The sequence below is a fragment of the Rhinatrema bivittatum genome, chromosome 1, assembly GCF_901001135.1.
Source record: "Rhinatrema bivittatum chromosome 1, aRhiBiv1.1, whole genome shotgun sequence".
NCBI classification, from domain to species: domain Eukaryota; kingdom Metazoa; phylum Chordata; class Amphibia; order Gymnophiona; family Rhinatrematidae; genus Rhinatrema; species Rhinatrema bivittatum.
The window spans coordinates 432,005,618-432,025,437 of NC_042615.1; the positions used below are offsets into that span (position 1 = coordinate 432,005,618).

General features: G+C 46.1%; 1 protein-coding gene across 2 annotated transcripts in view; it reads right to left on the bottom strand.

Moving 5' to 3' along the window:
* ABCA1 (ATP binding cassette subfamily A member 1) overlaps window positions 1-19,820 on the bottom strand; it is a 212,039-nt gene that overhangs the window by 16,900 nt on the left and 175,319 nt on the right. For both annotated transcript variants that reach the window (XM_029604407.1, XM_029604396.1), the window contains exons 45-47: window positions 3,982-4,123; window positions 2,576-2,710; window positions 225-328 (exon numbers count right to left, since the gene is read on the bottom strand). In XM_029604407.1, the coding sequence (XP_029460267.1) occupies window positions 225-328; window positions 2,576-2,710; window positions 3,982-4,123 (381 nt within the window). The remainder of the gene's footprint in view (window positions 1-224; window positions 329-2,575; window positions 2,711-3,981; window positions 4,124-19,820) is intronic.

A 19,820-nucleotide genomic window follows, 5' to 3' on the forward strand; every position in this document is an offset into this window, starting at 1 on the left:
ATCAACCAATTACACATTCTCATTTGAAGGACACAGGCCTTTGCAAGAGTCCTATGGAGCGTCTGAATAATATGACCATCACTACGCAGCCATAACATCCCACAGAATAATCAAGCACTGATCACTTACAATGACAGTTCTTCTCCATATGGACTGAGGACATTACAGAGCAAGATTTTAGCTTGCTGCAACTAGTCCTGAAAAATAAAAGCACTAGCACATACCTGTGAGATGTAAGCACCACAGAGCGGCCCTCCTTAATAACACTAAGCACGCAGTTCCACAGGAAGCGCCGTGCTTTGGGATCCATCCCTGTGGTTGGTTCATCCTACAGTATCAATGAGAAGAAACCCACACATAAGCCTGGTTATCTCGCTATTGTCTCTTGCCATATAAATTACGTTTCATTTAAACTGTAATGTTAATGGACCCCGAGTGATACAATACAAACATTTTTAAAAAAGAGATCATTGTGATTTCAAATACATGAAACACAGAGTGGTGAAGCAGCCTAGTGGTTAGTACAGCAGGCTACAAACCAGGATGGCCAGGGTTCAAATCTTGCCTTCATTCATTGGGACCTTCCACAAGTCACTTCACCTTCCATTGCCTCGTATACAAAATGAGTGCCTTATTTACTAAGCATTTTTGCCATGGATACCAAATAGAAGAAAGCCTTTAGTTAATAACCCCTTTAAATTGTGAGCCCTCTGGAGACAAGGAAATACCAACAGTACCTGAATGTAATCTGCTTTGAAGTACTTGACAGGTGGAATATTAAATAAAATTAAAAAAAACATATAAAACCTGTAAAAAGGTTAGATGAATGGAGATCAAGTGGTTTCTGTGTTAAGTGAAAATAAAGTTGTATTCAAAAGTAAAAATGCAGTAACTTAAAATTAATAGTCAAAATGATAATACCAGCAGTGTTATTCATTTGAGATAGGGAACAAACTAGCTGTAAGCCACATTGAGCATCATTTGGAAAGGTGAGCTAAAAATTATTTTTAGTGGTTGGAAAGCAGGCAATCTGAATTTAAATCTTTTTGCTGCCATTCACCATAATCTTAGACAAGTCACTTTACTTCTGGTTGCCTCAAGGGTCCATCTAGGGCCTGATCCATCAAGGTTTTTTTCCATAGACACAAAATGGGAGAAAAACCTTAATGAATCAGAACCTTTGAACTGCAAGCTCTAGGAAGCAAGGATTCCTAGTATTTATATAATTTGTTATATGGAGCCCTGGTTTGGGGCAGCAATGTAAAATGCTGAGTAAGCTGAAAAGCCTGTTGCCTCTTTAGATCACTCACATAACCCTGTATTAGCACTTTTAAAATAACAGAGGCAAGGAATGATGTAATTTTTGAAAACATTAAGTAATGCAGAGCAGATAATTATGGCTAGGTCCTGTGTGGAAATGACAGAATTAGTGGAGATACATAGCACATGCTAGATCCTCACAGATATATTGATATGGCAATTGGTATGGCTTTGCAGTACCTGGAAAAGGAACTGCTTATGTGGATGGCTGCATGCTATGGTTTGTTTGAAACACTCTGCCAAGTTTACCTCTTCTAGTAGTTAATGGTTTCACTACTGCGGACAGCAGGACTATGGTCAAATGAAATTTAATATTGAAAAGCCTCTTTCCTGGTCAGTTCTTACAGTATCATTACTCAAAATACTGTGACCTCAGAATCACGCCCACTGGAAATACTTAGACCAACTCCTCTGCATATAGTGTGTGGTGTCTGGATGCAAAATGGTTTGTGCTTAGAATTTTTTCAGTTTTTCAACAATCTGGAAATAAATTCTTAAACCCAGGTAAAACAATGAATGGCCTTAACTTAAAACACTGCATGAAACAGACTTCCTAGCTGTCCATGGAACTTACATTTTGTTGTGTAGTGAATTGATATTTACCATCTATAACTATTCACTGTTTGGCTCTGGAAGTTTTTAAATCTCTTATAATTTAAGAAAATGAACAAAGAAAAATATTACTCATGTATAACATTTATTGAAGACTATTTGGCAAGTTTGTTATCTAGTATGGAAGGTTCTTGATTGGGGTGAGGATACATTTTTGAATTGTTTTTTGCTGTGACGTAAGTTCTAATGCAATGTGGTGATGTATATCAACTGTTTATATATAAATAGGAAATCCAAAACTTAAAATGAAAAATACTCGAAAGCTCTTCAATCCTGAGATCTATATCCTGAAAATAATGGGCAAACAATTCTGCAGAGGCATGAATCTCTATGGGATACAGCCAAGCATCCCCAGGCTAGCCTGAATATCTTTTGCAGCATGAGAAAAAAATGCTGCATATCGTCAAATATTTGATTAGCTACATGGCACAAAAAGTTTGCAAAATTGAGGCCTATAAATCTAAATACAGGATTATAAAGCTGGAATTTGGGAACTGATGTGTCTTATCAACTCATTACTAGCCTTAGCAAGTAATCCAACTACACATCACAAACAGCCTCTATAACATGCTTATCTTTGTTTAGAGAAAAACCGGTCACTAGCACATATGAAGCAAGGGTTTGGTAAACAGGAAGCACTGACCAGGAATACCACAGGTGGCCCTCCAATCAGCGCAATGGCTGTAGACAGCTTGCGTTTGTTCCCTCCACTGTAGTTCCCCACGCATTTTTCGGAGTACTTCACAAGGCCCAGTTTGCGAATGGCCCATTCAGCCACCTGCAACACAGCATGGAAACATGATCACCTGTATCTGTCATAGCACCATGCACAGTACAGAACTTCTTCTAGGCTAACAGGCTCTGTTTCCAAGGCAGGAATAAATCCATTACCAGATATATATCTCTGTAATAATTGTGCATATTACATTTTTCTATTGTTTTTGGTTTTTTTTTTAAATAGAAAACATTCCATTCTGGTCCTGCACATCTGTGACAAAGAAAATAAACTATTCATGCTAACTTGGGGAAAAACTTCAAAAACAATTTCCAAATGCAAAACTGATACTTTGGATATGCGAAATGAGGACTTGTTTTCCATGGAACATGAAGGTAGGCATTACAAATACATCTTTATTTTGCTTCTTCTCTTTTCCCTTTTCTAGAAAATATAAGTTAAACAAAAAAAAAAAGGTGACACTTTTTATTGGACTACCTTAATACACTGCTTGACTGGCTTTTAAGAGTTACACTCCCATCATCTGGTCAAAATAAAAGGAGCAGGTACAGACAGAGGAATTTTTAGTTTTCTAGGAAAAGCTTCTATTAAACCATAGTTTTCTTTTAAATAAGTGGAGTCAGTAGGCCTGTTCTACAGCCAACAACTTTCGGCAACCCATGGCAACTCTATAGATTTACCAGGGCCTGCTGTGGCAACCTGCTACAGCTCCATGTACTTCAATGGGAGTGATAGTGAGAGCTTCAAATACTGTGTACAATTCTGGAGACAAAATCTTCAGAAGGATATAAATAGGATGGAGCAGGTCCAGAGGGTGATATTAAAATGGTCAGTGATCTTCATTCTAAAGTATATAGGGACAGATTTAAAGATTTAAACTTGAATACCATTGAGGAAAGGTGCAATAGGGGAGATATGATAGACATTTTAATACGTCAGAGGTATCAATGCTCTAGAGATGGGGCCTCTTTCAACAGAAAGGAGATTTTAGAACATGGGGCCATGGGATGAAGGTGAAAAGGAGTAGACTCAGGAGTAATTTAAGTAAATATTTATTTATAAAAAAGGGTGGTAGATGCATGGAACAGCCTCTCAGTGTAGGTGGTGGAGGCAAAAATGGTATCTGAATTCAAGAAAGCATGAGATAAATCTCTGATCTCTGAGGGAGTGATGGGGATTATAAAGCTAAATTAATTGGGTGGATGGGCTGTATGGTCTTTTTCTGCCATCATAGTTCCATGTTTCTAATATTCTTCAAGCTATGTACCAACATGGTCAGGTCTCTTAGTTGCTCACTAAAAACAGTTGCATACCTTGCAGACCTCCTTCTCAGGAACCCCTCGTAAGAGCGCATAGAATTCAAGATGCTCCCTGCCTGTTAGCAGCTCATTGATGGCATCAAATTGAGGACAGTAGCCCATATTCTGATGGACCTCTTGAATATTAGACAATATGCTGCAAAATAAAATTAATTCATATTCACTTTCCATATTTATCAAGTTTTGAGAATATTGCATGCCAAACAATAGGTTTATGTAAAGCTAAAACTGTTTAATTATGTGGTAAAGATATGAATGAAAAAACGTCAAGCCACATATAAAGAAATGCCAATAATTATAAACTGAGGGGGTCATTTTCCAAGGAGTTACCGTGGTTTACGATGTTTCCGGACAGCCTGTTAGAGAGAGAGAGAGAGAGCGAGCGAGAGCGAGAGAAGACAGGTATTTGTATCCCTATGAGAGGCTCACCTAGTAACTCGAGGTGGGGATTAGGTATGAGTGTAGGGGGTTGGGGGCCACTTTGACATTCAACATGAGATGTACGAACAGAACAGTGGTCTCTTGTGAAGATTTGATGGCCTTCGGAGTGAGGAAACTCACTCCAAGATGAGATTTGGGCAATGTTCTCTCAAACTAGCGGGGCCATCAAATCTTCACAAGAGACCACTGTTCTGTTCGTACGTCTCATGTTGAATGTCAAAGTGGCCCCCAACCCCCTACACTCATACCTAATCCCCACCTCGAGTTACTAGGTGAGCCTCTCATAGGGATACAAATACCTGTCTGGGGAGTCACGTGATGTGGTGAACGGGGTTAGACGTGTCTGACTCGGCTCCAGGAGACCGGCCCGGAATCCTTTTGCAAACTTCGCCATCCATCCTAATTTTGCGCTCTGAACCTCTCAGATAAGTCTGCTTATGAATATCGACAGATATATGAACAAATCTCCAGCGACTATGCCCGCAAAATTGGCTAGGAAGGAGAAAGAAAAAACTAAGACGGTGGAAGACAAAATGGCTGCCAACCCTGCAAAATCGCCCTCGGCGGGAGCAGTTACAGACCCCACCATTGCAGCGATTAAAGAAGCTGTTACTGAGGCGCTAGCGGTAAAGTTGGACAAAATATCAGACCAACTTTCTAGTCTGCAGAATGCCTTTGCGGAACTACCACCCCGAATTGATGCCTTAGAGCTCTGCGTGACAACGGTGGAGGATGATAATCTAGCGGCTGAGGGTAAACTGCATACTTTGGAGAAAGCAATCAGACAACACGAAGAAAAACTAGATGAATTGGAAAACCGCTCTCGGCGGAACAACTTGCGCTTTGTAGGAGTGCCAGAGACCGTCCCGGACTCGGATCTTGCTGGACAACTTGGGCGGTGGCTCCCGGAGGCTTTGGGCCTCTCAGATCAGTTGGGCACTCTGAAAATAGAGCGAGCTCATCGTTTGGGCCTGCGTGTTGAGGCCCAGCAGAGGCCCCGGGTGGTCATTGCGCGCCTGTTGGATTTCAACGATCGGCAGCTTATATGGCAGGCTTCAAGGAAAGCACAATCATTACAATTTCAAAATTCGCCGATAAAGATTTTTCAAGATTTCTCTGCCCGAGTGGCGGCTAAGCGCAAAGAATTCAGCCCCCTATGTTCACAGTTAGCCAACAAGCAAGTACGGTTTGCTCTTCAGTTTCCCGCCAAGCTTCGCATCTGGTATAACGGGCAATCTCAGGCTTTTGATACCTTCTCTGACGTGCAAAAGTACGCGAAAGAAACCCTGGCGATTGTGGCTACTTGAGTTAACCTGCAACGGGACGGAAATGTTTTCCTTTGGCTGAGTAATTTCGTCGATGTTCGGCGTGTCTGACCGGGTTCGGGCTATCTTTGGATCTACAGTTGGTAATATGGGCTCTTATTTCACTGAGAGCACTTCATTCTTTGCTTTAGTTCTGTTGAGACATTGACTGGGTATTCTTTTGACTCTTTGAACGAGATCACTAGACAGCGATATTACTAACTGTCCGGGGCCTGTCTCCTGACCACATACTTTGGCTCCAGCTCTCTTTGGTGAGGGCGCATACGGAAGATGGGAACATATTTGGTTATGGTTCTTTGGGTGGTGGGGGGGAGGGGTGGGAACTGGGGTGGGAGGGAGGTTAGACACCAACCTGAAAGGAAAAAAGAGTCTGGGCTTAGAAATTTGACTGGTATGTATGGTAAATGTTTGAATGATCAACAACTGCAGGGAATGATTACTCGATTGTTTTCTAACGGTGGGGGGTGGCTGTGGAAGGCTTTAAAGGCTAGATCCTATTATGCTGGGGTGACTTCACTCATAACAACTGAGGGCTTTCATGTCTATGTTTTTGCTGTAAAGGATGATACCTAAAACTAAATATATGAGCTGGAATGTTGCAGGGTTGGGCACTGCTATTAAGAGGGAAAAGGTATTGGCGCATTGTCATAAATCTAAGGGGGACATCATTTTTCTGCAGGAAACGCATATGCTGGATAAGGAACATCTTAAACTGCAGAATAAAAAGGGTTATACACAGGTATTTTTCTCCTCTGGCACCAGTAAGCGAAATGGAGTGGCCATTTTAATTAAAAAATCGATTCCATTTCAATTAGATAATCAATGGTCCGATACTGAGGGGAGGATTATTATTATTAAAGGTAAGCTGTATGGTCAGCCTATTGTATTGGCTTCTATTTATGGGCCAAATAAATATAATCATCTGTTTTTCTCTAATTTGGTCTCCCAAATTACAGCAATGGGAGTAGCAGCAGTAATACTGGCAGGTGATTTTAATTGTTTAGCGGACCCCAGATTGGACAAGTGCTCTACTGTTCATACGCCTTCTTTGGGTAAGGGAAAAGGCATTCCTTTTGTATGTGATACTTTACACCTCCTGGATATTTGGCGAGTATATCATCCGTCAGAACGGGATTATACCCATTTTGCCCGTGCTCACCCAGTGAAATCTAGAATTGACTATTTTCTCATTTCTGAGTCTCTCTTTCCTGAAGCAGATGGCGCTGAGATTGGGAACCTGGTCATTTCAGATCACTGCCCGATTTTTTGTACGGTGGGGGAGATGGCCAGGGTGCCTTCTTTGTTTCAGTGGCGTATGCCTGAATGGTTGGCGATGGATTTAGAATTCAAGATGTTCCTGGAGCAAAAATGGATAGAATTTGAAAATTTCAATGCTCAACACAAGGACACGCCGGTTCTCTTTTGGGAGACGGCTAAGGCAGTTCTCCGAGGAGATATTCTTAAATATACTATCCAGAAGAAAAAACAACAAAATAAACAAATCTTAGAGTTGGAACAGAGATTATGCTATTACAAGAAACAATGGAATAGTAAAAATTCCCAGTTATGGAAGGATAGGTTCAGGCAAACCCAGATACTGCTTAATGATTTAATCCATCGCAAGGCTACTGGCAATATTTTTGCTTTTAAACACAAGCTTTTTGTACATGGCAATAAGCCAGGTAGACTTTTGGCACAGTTAGCCAAAGCAAAGGAGCCCTCTAAATTTATCTCTTTTATTAACAAACCGGATGGCACCCGGGCTATCTCTACGGCTGAGATTGGGAGGGTTTTTCAACACTTTTATGGGGCCCTTTACACAGCTGACCCCTCAAATATTGATAATCAACAGGCCTTTTTTGCTGATTTGCTCTTACCTGAGATATCGGACGTACAGAGGGCTAGTCTTAACAAACCCGTCACTGCACTGGAAGTTAAGACAGTGATTTCAGATCTCAAATTACATAAATCCCCGGGACCAGATGGTATGAACTCATTATTTTATAAGTCACTGGGGGACTATTTGGTGCCTTCCCTGGTCACATTGTTTAATCACATGATAGATAATGAGATGATACCTGATACCATGAAAGTTGCAGCGATTACTATTTTACCCAAACCGGGTAAGGATCCCGCTGAACCGGGTTCCTATCGCCCGATATCCTTGCTCAACCAAGATGTTAAGATTTACCGGTTAAAACATGTTTTGCCTGATATTATTTCTTCAGAACAGACGGGATTTGTACAAGGCCGCAAGCCCGTAACCAATATTAGGCGTCTACTGGCTGCCTTAGAAAGTTGCAAAATGACATCGATGCCTGACCCGCTATTAGTAAGCTTCGACGCTGAAAAAGCGTTTGATCGGGTAGCTTGGCAATACTTATTTGACGCCTTGCAGGGCTTTGGGATCACGGGTCCGTTTTTATCAGCAGTTCGGTTATTGTACAAAGACCCTAAGGCTTTTATTTGTGTAAATGGTTCCACTTCTCCTTTGTTTACCTTGGGGCGAGGAACTAGACAGGGATGCCCTTTGTCTCCCCTTTTGTATATTTTATCATTAGAACCTTTGACCCAAAAAATAAAGCAATCCTGCCTTATCCCTGGAATTAGAACTGGAAACATAGAGCAAAAATTGATGTTATTCGCAGATGATATGCTGATGATGATCACTCAGGCACGCAAATCTTTGCCGGAATTGCTCAATGTGATTAAAACATTCGGCTCCTTCTCTGGCTTGAAGCTTAATTTAACGAAGTCAGAAGCCTTAGATCTATCGGGTTCCTTACAGTTCAGTTGGGGGGACTTTCCGTTAATGTGGGCGACAGATACGCTCAAATATTTAGGGATCAGAATACATAGGGACCCACAGCTTTGGTATTCATATAACATCATACCAGTATTGAAAGTTTTTCAGGTGAAAACGGACAGTTGGCGATCATTGCCCTTATCCATCTCGGGGAGAATTGCGTTGGTGAATATGATCCTTTTGCCTAAACTATTATATATTCTACAAATGACTCCTCTCTACCTCACAGTTAAAGATGTAAAAGCTCTCAATAGAATATTCGGTAAATTTTTTTGGAGCCCTAAGCGAGCCAGATTGGCCTTCTCCAAGTTGATGGCCCCTAAGGCCGAAGGAGGCAAAGGGGTTGCAAATTTGAGATTTTACAACATTGCTTGCTTGTTGCCTACCCTGAGAGACTGGTTGGGGTTTGGGACCGGCTCTGATGCTATGTCAGTGGAGAGGGAGGCATACTTACCCCATCACCTGGCTTTTTGGTTACATTCTCCGCAAAAGACTCTTCCAGCACATGTCTCTGGTGGATTAGTGGCGAGTGGAATGCGCAAATGTTGGCAATTCCTTAGACGACATTTTCATCTAGATTGGAAAGTGTCATACTGTCTCCCATTATTACAAAATCCAGATTTCCCAGCTGGGATACCTATCCCAATGTGGAGGAGACTACAACGGAGGGATATTGTAGATATTTCGTCCTTTATTGACTTACAGACCAATTCAGTGCATTCTTTTGCTTACTGTTGCCAACATTTTGAATTGACTGCTGAGGATCATTTCACATACATGCGGATACGCAGTTATATACTTTCCTGCCATAGCCGCTGTCGTAGAGCAGTCACTAATGGCCCCTTTCAGAGGTACTTACACATTAATGCACTTCCAAAGGTGAAATTGTCTATGTTTTATAAGCTGCTGCATGATACTACTAAATATGGGCTTTATAACGGGTGCGCTACTCGGTGGGGGGAAGTTTTGCAGGACGATATTTCGGTAAAGGTGTTACGACGGGCCACTGAAACAATACCGAAAGCTGTAATTAGTGCAGATATGAGGGACCTGCATTTTAGAATCATGCACCAACTTATTTTTAGCCCTCATAGAGCATTTTTGGCCGGTGTCATAACTTCTGGGGCGTGCCCTAAGTGCTCTGTAGCTCACGCATCTTTATTTCATTGTTTATGGGATTGTCCACAGACCCAATCCTTTTGGTTACCAATCATCAATTCCGATTGTTTGCATTGGCCACAGAGTTTACAGACTGGTTCTTTTTGCTTGCTGGGAATCACGGGGAATTCTTTTTCTCACGTATCCTGGGATGTTGCCTCAGACACATCTCTAATATTCCTACACAAGAGTCGATTGGTGGCACTGAGGATTATACTTCGACATTGGATAACTCCGAATACCCCATCACTCCAAGAATGGAAGGAGGCTATGCTGGAGTTATATCTTCTAGAACGCAAGTCGATGCTGGCATCCCCTAAGCGACAACAAGCACGTTTTGGGAAATTGTGGTCTTCCTTCCTCAACGCTTTTCCTTCGGTGGACTCTCTATTGCCTGGCTTGGGCAGTGGATAAGGTCATTACTGTCATTGATGTCTTTGATGCTTCCGATTATGTTTCCATGACTGATTATGTTTCCATGAATGATTCTGCTTCCATGCCTGTTGGTTTGATTGTATTGATCTGCTCAGTTCGATAGTTTCTTTCTTTCATAATTGGCCTTCAAGGGTGGTGTCTACGAGGGAATGGGGGGGAGGGAGGGTTGGGGATCAGGGGGATACTGGGGGGCCGTTGGGGAAGTTGAAAGTGGACATAAAATGGTGACAATATCACCAACGTTGAGCGATGCAGCTTCTATTACTAGAAAGCCTGTGTCTTCGGCTCCATGAGCACTGTGTGATATGTCCTTATGTTTATTTACTTGCTTATTTATATTTCATGCGGGCCGAATAGGTCTCTTCGGCTATTGTGGTATGCAGTTTTTCTTGTCCTGCATTCATGACCTGTTTTACATTGTATTCCATGTTCATGTATTGTGTTTACTTCTTTGTATGGCTGTCAAGGGTGATTTGAAGCTCTAATAAAAATAATTACAAACAAATACCTGTCTAGGGAAGTGGCACTATAGCAAGGCGCTCTCTCTCTCTGAAACAGGCTGTCCGGAAACACCGTGATATATACTGGCAATGTAGCCCAAATTGGGTTAATAGCACAACTTGTGCTAAGAGCGTGTTGCATAGCTGTTATTGTAATTTGCGATACATATGCTTATTAGCATAAGGTAACACCCCTTTTTGGTATCGCATGCGATACCATGCGATATTGGAAAATTAGGCCCTGTGTGACAAAACCCTCATAAATGAGCTGGGAACTTGAACGACAAAGAGTTTATATGTGTTCACTTATGTCAATGACAACCTTTTTGTTGCCAAGCGATATAAAAAAAACCCCGCTCAGCTGAGTTTGTCACTTATTAGATTTGAAATTAAACGCCACAATAGAATGTTTGCTGCCGCATTATCAAAACGGTAAGTGTCTTTAGTTTATTACCGGGTTATAGTAGCAAACATTCTATTGTGGCATTTAATTTCAAATCTAATAAGTGAGTGAGAGAAAGAGCATGTATATGAGTGTGTGTTTGAAAGCCTGTGTATGTGTAAGTATGAAAACATAAACAGCATGTGTGTAAATGTGTGATTAAGAGCCTATATAAGTAAGAGAGAAAAAGAATGTGTATATGTGCATGACAGAGCCGATGTGAGAGAGAGCATGTGTGTGACAGAGAAAGGAGAAAATTGCAAGCAAACCATCTCTCCTACTGCAAATTCAAAACAATCTCAAGGCACCTGGATAGCAAACATTCCCAGGTATGCAGAGCAAAGCATTTTTTATCCTTATTTTTCATTATTGGGTGTCTACTATTTTGAAATATTTTATTGGTATCTAGTCATTTTTTATATGAGTTTTTTATTATTGGATATTCCATTCATCAGCTATTTTTAAATCTGTTCTTTTTGTTAGCATGGTTTTACTGCTATTGATTTTATATTTCTTGATTTGTTTTGAGGACTGATGAAGTTTCTCTTTTTCCTTTGTTACACTGCATACAGTCACTCTGGCTTGTTGCTATTTCCAGTTCAGTTTTTGTCTGCATGTTTCTAGTTATGCGTTATGGTCTCTTTATTCTTTGTTAGGTGAGGGTCTGCACATGTGACTGAGGTGAGATATTCTGCTGACGTGTAGTTTCTGTGTAGGGCTCTACAGCAGCCTGGCTTATTCCATTTACCTAACAGAAGGAGTATTGGTGTCTTAAAGCCTGGTGTAATATTTTCATTGTTGCCTTTTCTTAGGAAAGGTGGTTATTGTTTGAGTGCTGGAAATTGGTGTGTTGGTATGAGAGGTTTACTATTTATGCAATTTCTGTTCAGAGTACTTATCTTTTCCTTGTGTCATTCTTAACAATAAAAATAATACTGGACCTTTATTTTTTATTTCCTCCATGAATTATAATGAGCAGTGTGTCACACATATGAATGTGGTCTGTCAGGTGGGTCATGATGGGAAAAAGGTTGAGAACCACTGTACTAGAATACTATACTAGAAAAATGATAAAATAATTCTTTGGGGGGGGGGCGGGATTTAGATTTATAACAATTTTCAACCTGTTTCTTTGGCGAATACCTTCACATAAGTTGTACAGTTAGTAGGATGCTACCTGGGCATCGCTCCATATTTCACTACATATTTAACAGAGCTATTATAAATCTATGCAAAGAAATGTTTAATAAAGCGATACAACTCTTCGTTGAGATTCCATAGTTAAGCTGCTACCATTATGGTTGATTTATATACTACTTCAGTCCCTAAAGTGCACCTTATTCTCTGGTTAACCTGCTATTCTAATATGCTGTACCCCGCTTTGACTGGATTTCTTATCCAAAGAGATGGGTAAAAAAAATCCAAATAAATAAATAAAGATGGATGACTGATGACTTGATATGACTAACCTTCACCATCTTAACATTTTTGTTATTGTCTTATTTTTGCATTTAATGTGAGCACTTATGATAGCTGATGGTCTATTGTTTAACTTCTGGAGCGGGACAGATTTTTTTTTTTTTTGGGGGGGGGGGGGAGATTTTTCTGTCTCTGGTCATAGCTTTCTATGTACCCAGAGCAGGGCCTTTTTTGAGGGTTTGTTTTTTTTTCTCATTTTACCCTTTATTATTTTTATATTGGGAACTATTTTTGTGATGGTTTACCCTGCTTTGTACGTTATATCATTAAATCATTTACACTGGAAAAAAAATCATGCAGGGTTCAGCATGGATCATGATTCTTCTATTGGAGTAACCTGTCAACAAATAACTGCTACTTGTGATTTGATAATGAATTTAAGACTCTAACGACAGCCATACTTTTCAACATTATTTATTTATTTATTTAACATTTTTTCTATACCGACCTTCATGGTTAAAATACCATATCAGGACGGTTTACATCGAACAGGGGTAAAATAACTAGATAAAGGAAGAAAAAACAAAGTTACATTACAACGAGGACTGTGAACTTGGAAGCTTAGGAAGCTAGAAGAGAAATATAAAGTTAAGTTAAAGGGAGAGAAACAAATTCCGGACTAGAGGTAGTCCAGACTAGAGATAGTCCACATGGTTTTTAAATGAAGAGAAGATACAAAGATCATGTTGTCACCTGTCCTACCAGGGACTAGCCTGTGCAGCTTCTCATTCTTTACACAGTTAAAAAAAATTCAGCCACAGGACCCACTGCTCTCCTTGCTCCTGACCAAATGGGACATTGGTTTCACCCGATGCAGTAACGTGTTTCTGACTTTTATCTTGACCTTAAGCCAACCATGAAGCCCATGCACTTTTGTTCTGCTCTTAAGAAAATGGCCATCACTATCTATCATTACACAGCACAATCCAGCAGAGCAGTGTACATGCATTCAGTTCGGTGTTGCCTCACTGGCTCCTACTTCAGAATGACATAACACCACCTCCTCATCTGCCTTTAAACATTAGGAGGATAATTTTACAAAGCATTTCCACGGGGAAATAGGTACATTACCTATGGAAATGTCCTTTTGTAAAATTGGATAAAAGTGCATAAGACCTGACTTTTACCTGCATTTGGGAGAGTTGTTTCGGGACTGGGATCTGGGTGGGATTTTCATTTACACGCCTATTTTTAGATTTTTTTTTTTTAAGTATGCATGTACATTTTCACGGCAAATCTATCTGTACCAAATACATAAAAGTGCAATTGTGTACAGGGTACTTTTGTCAGCGTGATTTTCAAAGCTAATTTAGGCATACAAGTTCACTTTGGAAACTGGTATAACTTAGGCAGGCTGTTACAAAACTACCCCCTAAGAGAGCAATTTTCAAAGCAACTTACATGGGTAGACAGTGTTTTACACACGCTGTCTGAGGAGACTGCCCATCCTCAGTTTGGCTACAAGTCCACATATTGTTCCACAATGCGCATGCTTTTTAGCTGCACTGAAAGAAGGCGTTCCTGGGGATGCGTTTAGTTCGGGGGAGGAAAATTCTGCGTATAGACGGCATTTTCAAAACATTTGCACAAACTTTTCCAGCAAAAATATGTGCCCCCCACCAAAGAAATAAAGGTAATGTAAGTGACTGAAGGTACTCTATCCGTGGCAGGTTTCAAAGGGAAAGTACACTTGTGTCCCTTTGCTCTGAAAACTGGTGCAAACCTGTAGTTCCCTGTACGTACCTGGATCAGTCCAGACCGTGGGTTATGTCCCCATTCCAGCAGATGGAGTCAGCAAAAACCTCGAGGGGGCGTCACCATAAGTACTACTACCCCCTCTGCAGGAGTTCAGTATCTTCTGACTCCAGCAGATGCGAGTAGGGTACTTGGGTTTCTCCCAACTTGGTCTAGGTTTTTGACTTTTACCTCTGCTCCTTTCTCTTGGGCTTTTGCCTATTTCTATTGAATCAAGTTTTCTTGTTAAAAAAAAAAAAAAAAAAAAAAAAGAAGTTAATTGAAAGGGTTCAATTTTGGGGAGGCGTGGCTTACCCCTTGTCCTGTGTGTCCTTTCCGTTTCTTCGGACCGTACGGGGTAAGTGGTAGCGTTGTTTGTTTTTTTCCTGTTATTTTTCTTGCAGCTCCCCAAACTGCCCTGCCTCGCGGATGCTGTTTGTACCGGCCTCTCCGCGCGGGCCAGCCTGAAAGCGGCCATTTTGCAGCTCCTCGTGGGCTGCTGGTGCAGGCAGGCAGCTCTCTGCGTCTTCGGTGGGCCGTGCGGCCGGGAGGGCCCCCCCGCGACACTTGTCCTCTTCTCCGCCGGCGGGCAGTGCAGGCCATCGGGCCCCCCCCGCGGCGGCGGCGCGCTTCCCCGCGGAACCCCGGGCCTCGATTTTTTTTGATTTTTTTTTTACTTTAGTTTTCGCGGGTTTTTCGCCGCGACACTGATGCCGCGACCAACGCGCTGCGCGGCCTGCGGCGAACCGGGGTCCCGCATCTCCCGGGAGGGCATCTGTGCACGGTGCCTTCCCGGGGGAGAAGGCACCTCTCAGCCCGCCGCGGATTTTTCATTTCTTGCGCCTTTGCCTGGACGCCGTCGGCCGGCCCCTCCCCCATTCCTGGCGGGAACGGCGGCCATTTTGAGCACTCAGCATCCGGAGGGATCACAGGACACGCCGGATGACAGGGATTCGGCAGCGGATTCGCCCCAGGCCTTGCTGCCTGAGCAAGGCTCGCAGGGGCAAGCCAGCGCGGAGCCACCACCTACCGGAGCCCCCTCGGCCAGACCAGGGTTTTCCCCGGAGTTTATACTCCTTATGCACACGGCTTACCTGCAGGGATTGGATGACCCGGTGGGACCCCCCCCTGCCAAACTGTGTCGGACCTCGCCCGTGGCTCCGGCCCCCCCCGTCTCGGCGGGAGTGGGGGCCCCCCGTCCTCCCTCCCACGTCCGGACGGTTCCAGGACCGGTGGGTGCGGGGCCAGACCCAGGGGCCCTTGATCCCGATTTCCCAGACTTGGGCCAAGGGGACCCCACGCCGGAAGGAGACGATCCGCGTACGCTGCGGCTCTTCCAGAGGGAAGAACTGGAGGAGCTCATCCCACGAATTATTCAGGAATTGGATCTGGACCCGCCGCCAGAGCCGCCCGCTCCAGTAGCGCCTGCGGTTGTCACATCTTCGAAGAAGGGGGACCCGGTCCTTGCTGCCCTGCGGCCGAGGGCCCGGGCATTTCCCATTCATGAATTGTTCCTGCAGCTTCTCACGAGGGAATGGGATACCCCTGAGGCCTCTCTAAAGGTAGGTCGCGCCATGGAAAGGCTGTATCCACTACCACAGGATTTCCTGGATCTCATCAAGGTACCGAGAGTGGACTCCGCAGTTTCAGCGGTCACTAAGAGGACGACAATTCCGGTGACGGGAGGGGCGGCCTTGCGGGACACGCAAGATCGCAAATTGGAGATTTTCCTGAAGAGGGTCTTCGAGGTCTCCGCCCTGGGGATGAGGGCAGCGATGTGCAGTTCCCTCGCCCAGCGTGCGAGCCTCCTGTGGGTACAGCAACTCCTCACCTCCCAGGATCTGCCTGCTGCAGAGGCCGCCCAGGCGGATCGGTTAGAAGCTGCGGTAGCATACGGGGCGGATGCCTCGTATGACCTGTTCCGAGTCCTGGCTAGGTCCATGGTTTCGGTGGTGGCGGCCAGACGCCTGCTTTGGCTCCGCAACTGGGCGGCGGATACGTCTTCTAAGTCAAGTCTGGGCTCCCTGCCCTTCAGGGGTAAGTTCCTCTTTGGAGAAGATCTGGACCAGCTCATCAAGTCCCTGGGAGAGAACGCGGTTCACCGCCTTCCGGAGGATAGATATCGTCCTTCTCGTGCGTTTGCTTCTTCCCGGACTAGGGCCAGGGCGCAGCGACGTTACCGGAGTTACAGGCCGGGGGGCTCCCGGCCTGCCGCGCCCAGGTCTCAGCCCTGGACGCGTTCCTTTCGCGGACGCAGGCCCGCCCGCACCTCTCCAGGGGCAGGTAATCCCTCACCCAAGTCCTCTCAATGATGCCAGGCTCGCCCACTCCGCCGTACCCAGGATCGGGGGACGGCTGACGTTGTTCTACCAGGAGTGGGCGCGGATTACCTCAGACCAGTGGGTTCTGGACACCGTAAAGCACGGCTACGCATTGGAATTTGTCCGCCCACCAAAGGGTCGTTTCATTTTCTCCCCGTGTGGCTCGGCTCTCAAGAGACGAGCGGTGCAGTCAACGCTGGACAGGCTTCAGGAGATAGGCGCTATTGCGCCCGTGCCCTTCGGAGAGGTGGGCTTGGGCCACTATTCCATCTACTTCGTAGTCCCAAAGAAGGACGGATCGTCTCGGCCCATCCTGGACCTCAAGGAAGTCAACAAGTCCCTCCGAGTGGTCCGCTTTCGCATGGAGACGCTGCGGTCAGTGATTGCGGCGGTCCATCCGGGGGAGTTCCTCGCCTCCCTGGACCTCACGGAGGCTTACTTACATATTCCCATCCGTCCGGATCATCATCATCTTCTCCGGTTCAAGATTCTGGACCAGCACTTCCAGTTCGTCGCTCTCCCGTTTGGGCTGGCAACGGCACCGCGCACCTTCACCAAGATCATGGTAGTCGTGGCTGCGGCCCTTCGGAAGGAGGGTATCCTAGTCCACCCCTATCTCGACGATTGGCTCATACGGGCGAAGTCTTTCACCCACGGCCAAGCAGCGGTGTCCCGGGTGCTACGGTTCCTGCATTCCCTGGGCTGGGTAGTGAATTTTTCCAAAAGCTCCCTCGTGCCCTCTCAGCGCTTGGATTTCTTGGGGGCGACCTTCGACACCCGACTGGGCATGGTCTTCCTGCGACAGGACAAGGCGCACTCTTTGCGGGATCACATACTGCGATTCTCTGCGTTGCCAGATCCCACTTCCTGGGACTACCTGCAACTCCTGGGAGTGATGGGATCCACAATCGACATGGTCCCTTGGGCATTTGCGCGCCTCCGGCCCTTACAGTGGGCGCTCCTCTCCCGTTGGAAGCCACTCTCGCAGGATTACCAGGTGGTCCTCCCGCTCCCTCAGAAGGCCAGGGACAGTCTGGGCTGGTGGCTGGAGCCGTCCAACCTAGCTCGAGGGGTGTCCCTCGCCGTACCGGATTGGGTGGTGGTCACCACCGACGCCAGTCTGGTGGGCTGGGGCGCGGTCTGCGAGCGCAGCGCCACGCAAGGGACATGGTCCGCGGTGGAGGCGACATGGTCCATCAATCGTCTGGAGACCAGAGCGGTCAGGCTCGCTCTGCGACATTTTCTCCCGCTTCTTCGGAACCGGGAGGTCAGGATACTTTCGGACAACGCTACCACCGTGGCCTACATCAATCGCCAAGGAGGCACGCGCAGCCCGCAGGTCGCTCTAGAGGCGGCGCTGCTCATGCAATGGGCGGAGCGCCATCTCGTGCGGCTAGCGGCGTCTCACATAGCCGGAGTGGACAATGTGCAGGCGGACTTCCTCAGTCGTCAACTGCTGGACCCAGGAGAGTGGTCCCTGTCCGAAGAGGCGATGCAGCTCCTCGTCCATCGGTGGGGGGCTCCCCACCTAGATCTGATGGCATCAGCGCTCAACGCCAAGGCCCCCCGCTTCTTCAGTCGGCGAAGGGAACGCGGCGCGGAAGGGGTGGACGCGCTGGCGCTCCCATGGCCGACCCATCTTCTGCTCTACGCGTTTCCCCCGTGGCCCCTCGTAGGCAGGATGATCCGCAGGATAGAAGGACACCAGGGGACGGTGATTTTCGTCGCCCCGGAATGGCCACGCCGACCTTGGTTTGCAGACCTGCTACAGCTGGTAGTCGACGGACCGGTCCGGCTGGGACACCTCCCCCTCCTCTTGCATCAGGGACCAGTATTTTTCGAGCAGGCAGAACTCTTCTGTCTTGCGGCCTGGCTTTTGAGAGGCGTCGCCTCCGGCGCCGAGGGTACCCGGAGGCGGTAGTGTCCACGTTGCTACGGGCGCGTAAGACGTCCACTTCGGTAGCCTACGTCCGAGTCTGGAAGGTGTTCGAGCTGTGGTGTACCAGTCAGGACACGAGTCCTACTAAAGCTTCGATTTCTCAGATTCTCCAGTTCTTACAAGCCGGGGTGGAGAAGGGGCTAGCCTATAACTCTTTGAGGGTTCAGGTGTCCGCCCTTGGGTCGCTGTTGCGGGCGGAGGGCTCCCTCCTACAACATCCGGACATTGCTCGTTTCCTCAAGGGTGTCAAGCATCTGCGGCCTCCGCTACGGGATCCTTGTCCATCCTGGAGTCTCAACCTGGTGCTTCGCGCCCTGTCGGGGCCTCCGTTCGAGCCACTGCGCAGTTCGACACTTAAGGACCTTACCCTCAAGACGGTCTTTTTGGTGGCCATCTGTTCCGCTCGTCGCATTTCGGAGCTGCAGGCTCTGTCGTGCAGGGAACCCTACCTTCGGTTTTCCGATTCCGGAGTTTCGATCCGCACCGTACCTTTCTTCCTCCCGAAGGTGGTCTCTGCGTTTCATGTGAACCAGACGGTGGAGTTGCCGTCCTTCGCTTCCTCCGAGCCGAGGTCTCTCCGACTCCTGGACGTTCAACGCACGCTGCGCATCTATCTGGAGGTTACAAACGAGTTCCGGACGTCTGACCATCTGTTTGTCCTTTGGTCCGGGCCTAAGAAGGGTTCCCAGGCCTCCAAGACTACCATTGCTAGGTGGTTGAAAGCGGGGATTGCCGCTTCCTACGTCGGGGCGGGGCGGACTCCTCCGCCCGGCATCGTAGCGCATTCCACACGCTCTCAGGCGGCTTCCTGGGCGGAGGTCCGTTCGGTCTCTTCTCAAGAGATCTGCAGAGCGGCCACCTGGAAGTCGTTACACACCTTCGCGAGGCACTATCGTTTGCATCTCGCCTCTCCCGTCTCGGGACATTTTGGTGAGCAGGTTCTCCGAGCAGGCCTCGCAGGACCCCACCCGATTTAGGGACGCTTGGGTACATCCCACGGTCTGGACTGATCCAGGTACGTACAGGGAAAAGAAAATTATTACTTACCTGCTAATTTTCGTTCCTGTAGTACCATGGATCAGTCCAGACGCCCACCACATCTGGGTGCTCAGCCTGCTCCGTTTCCGCGACGGGACTGTACTGGTATCTGTCCTTTACCATTGTCACCGTTCACTGTGTGCACAGCTTTACCATTTTCCATGTTCTCTGTGTTCACAGCTCCTCACAAGTTGCCTTACTGTTTGTGCAGCCTC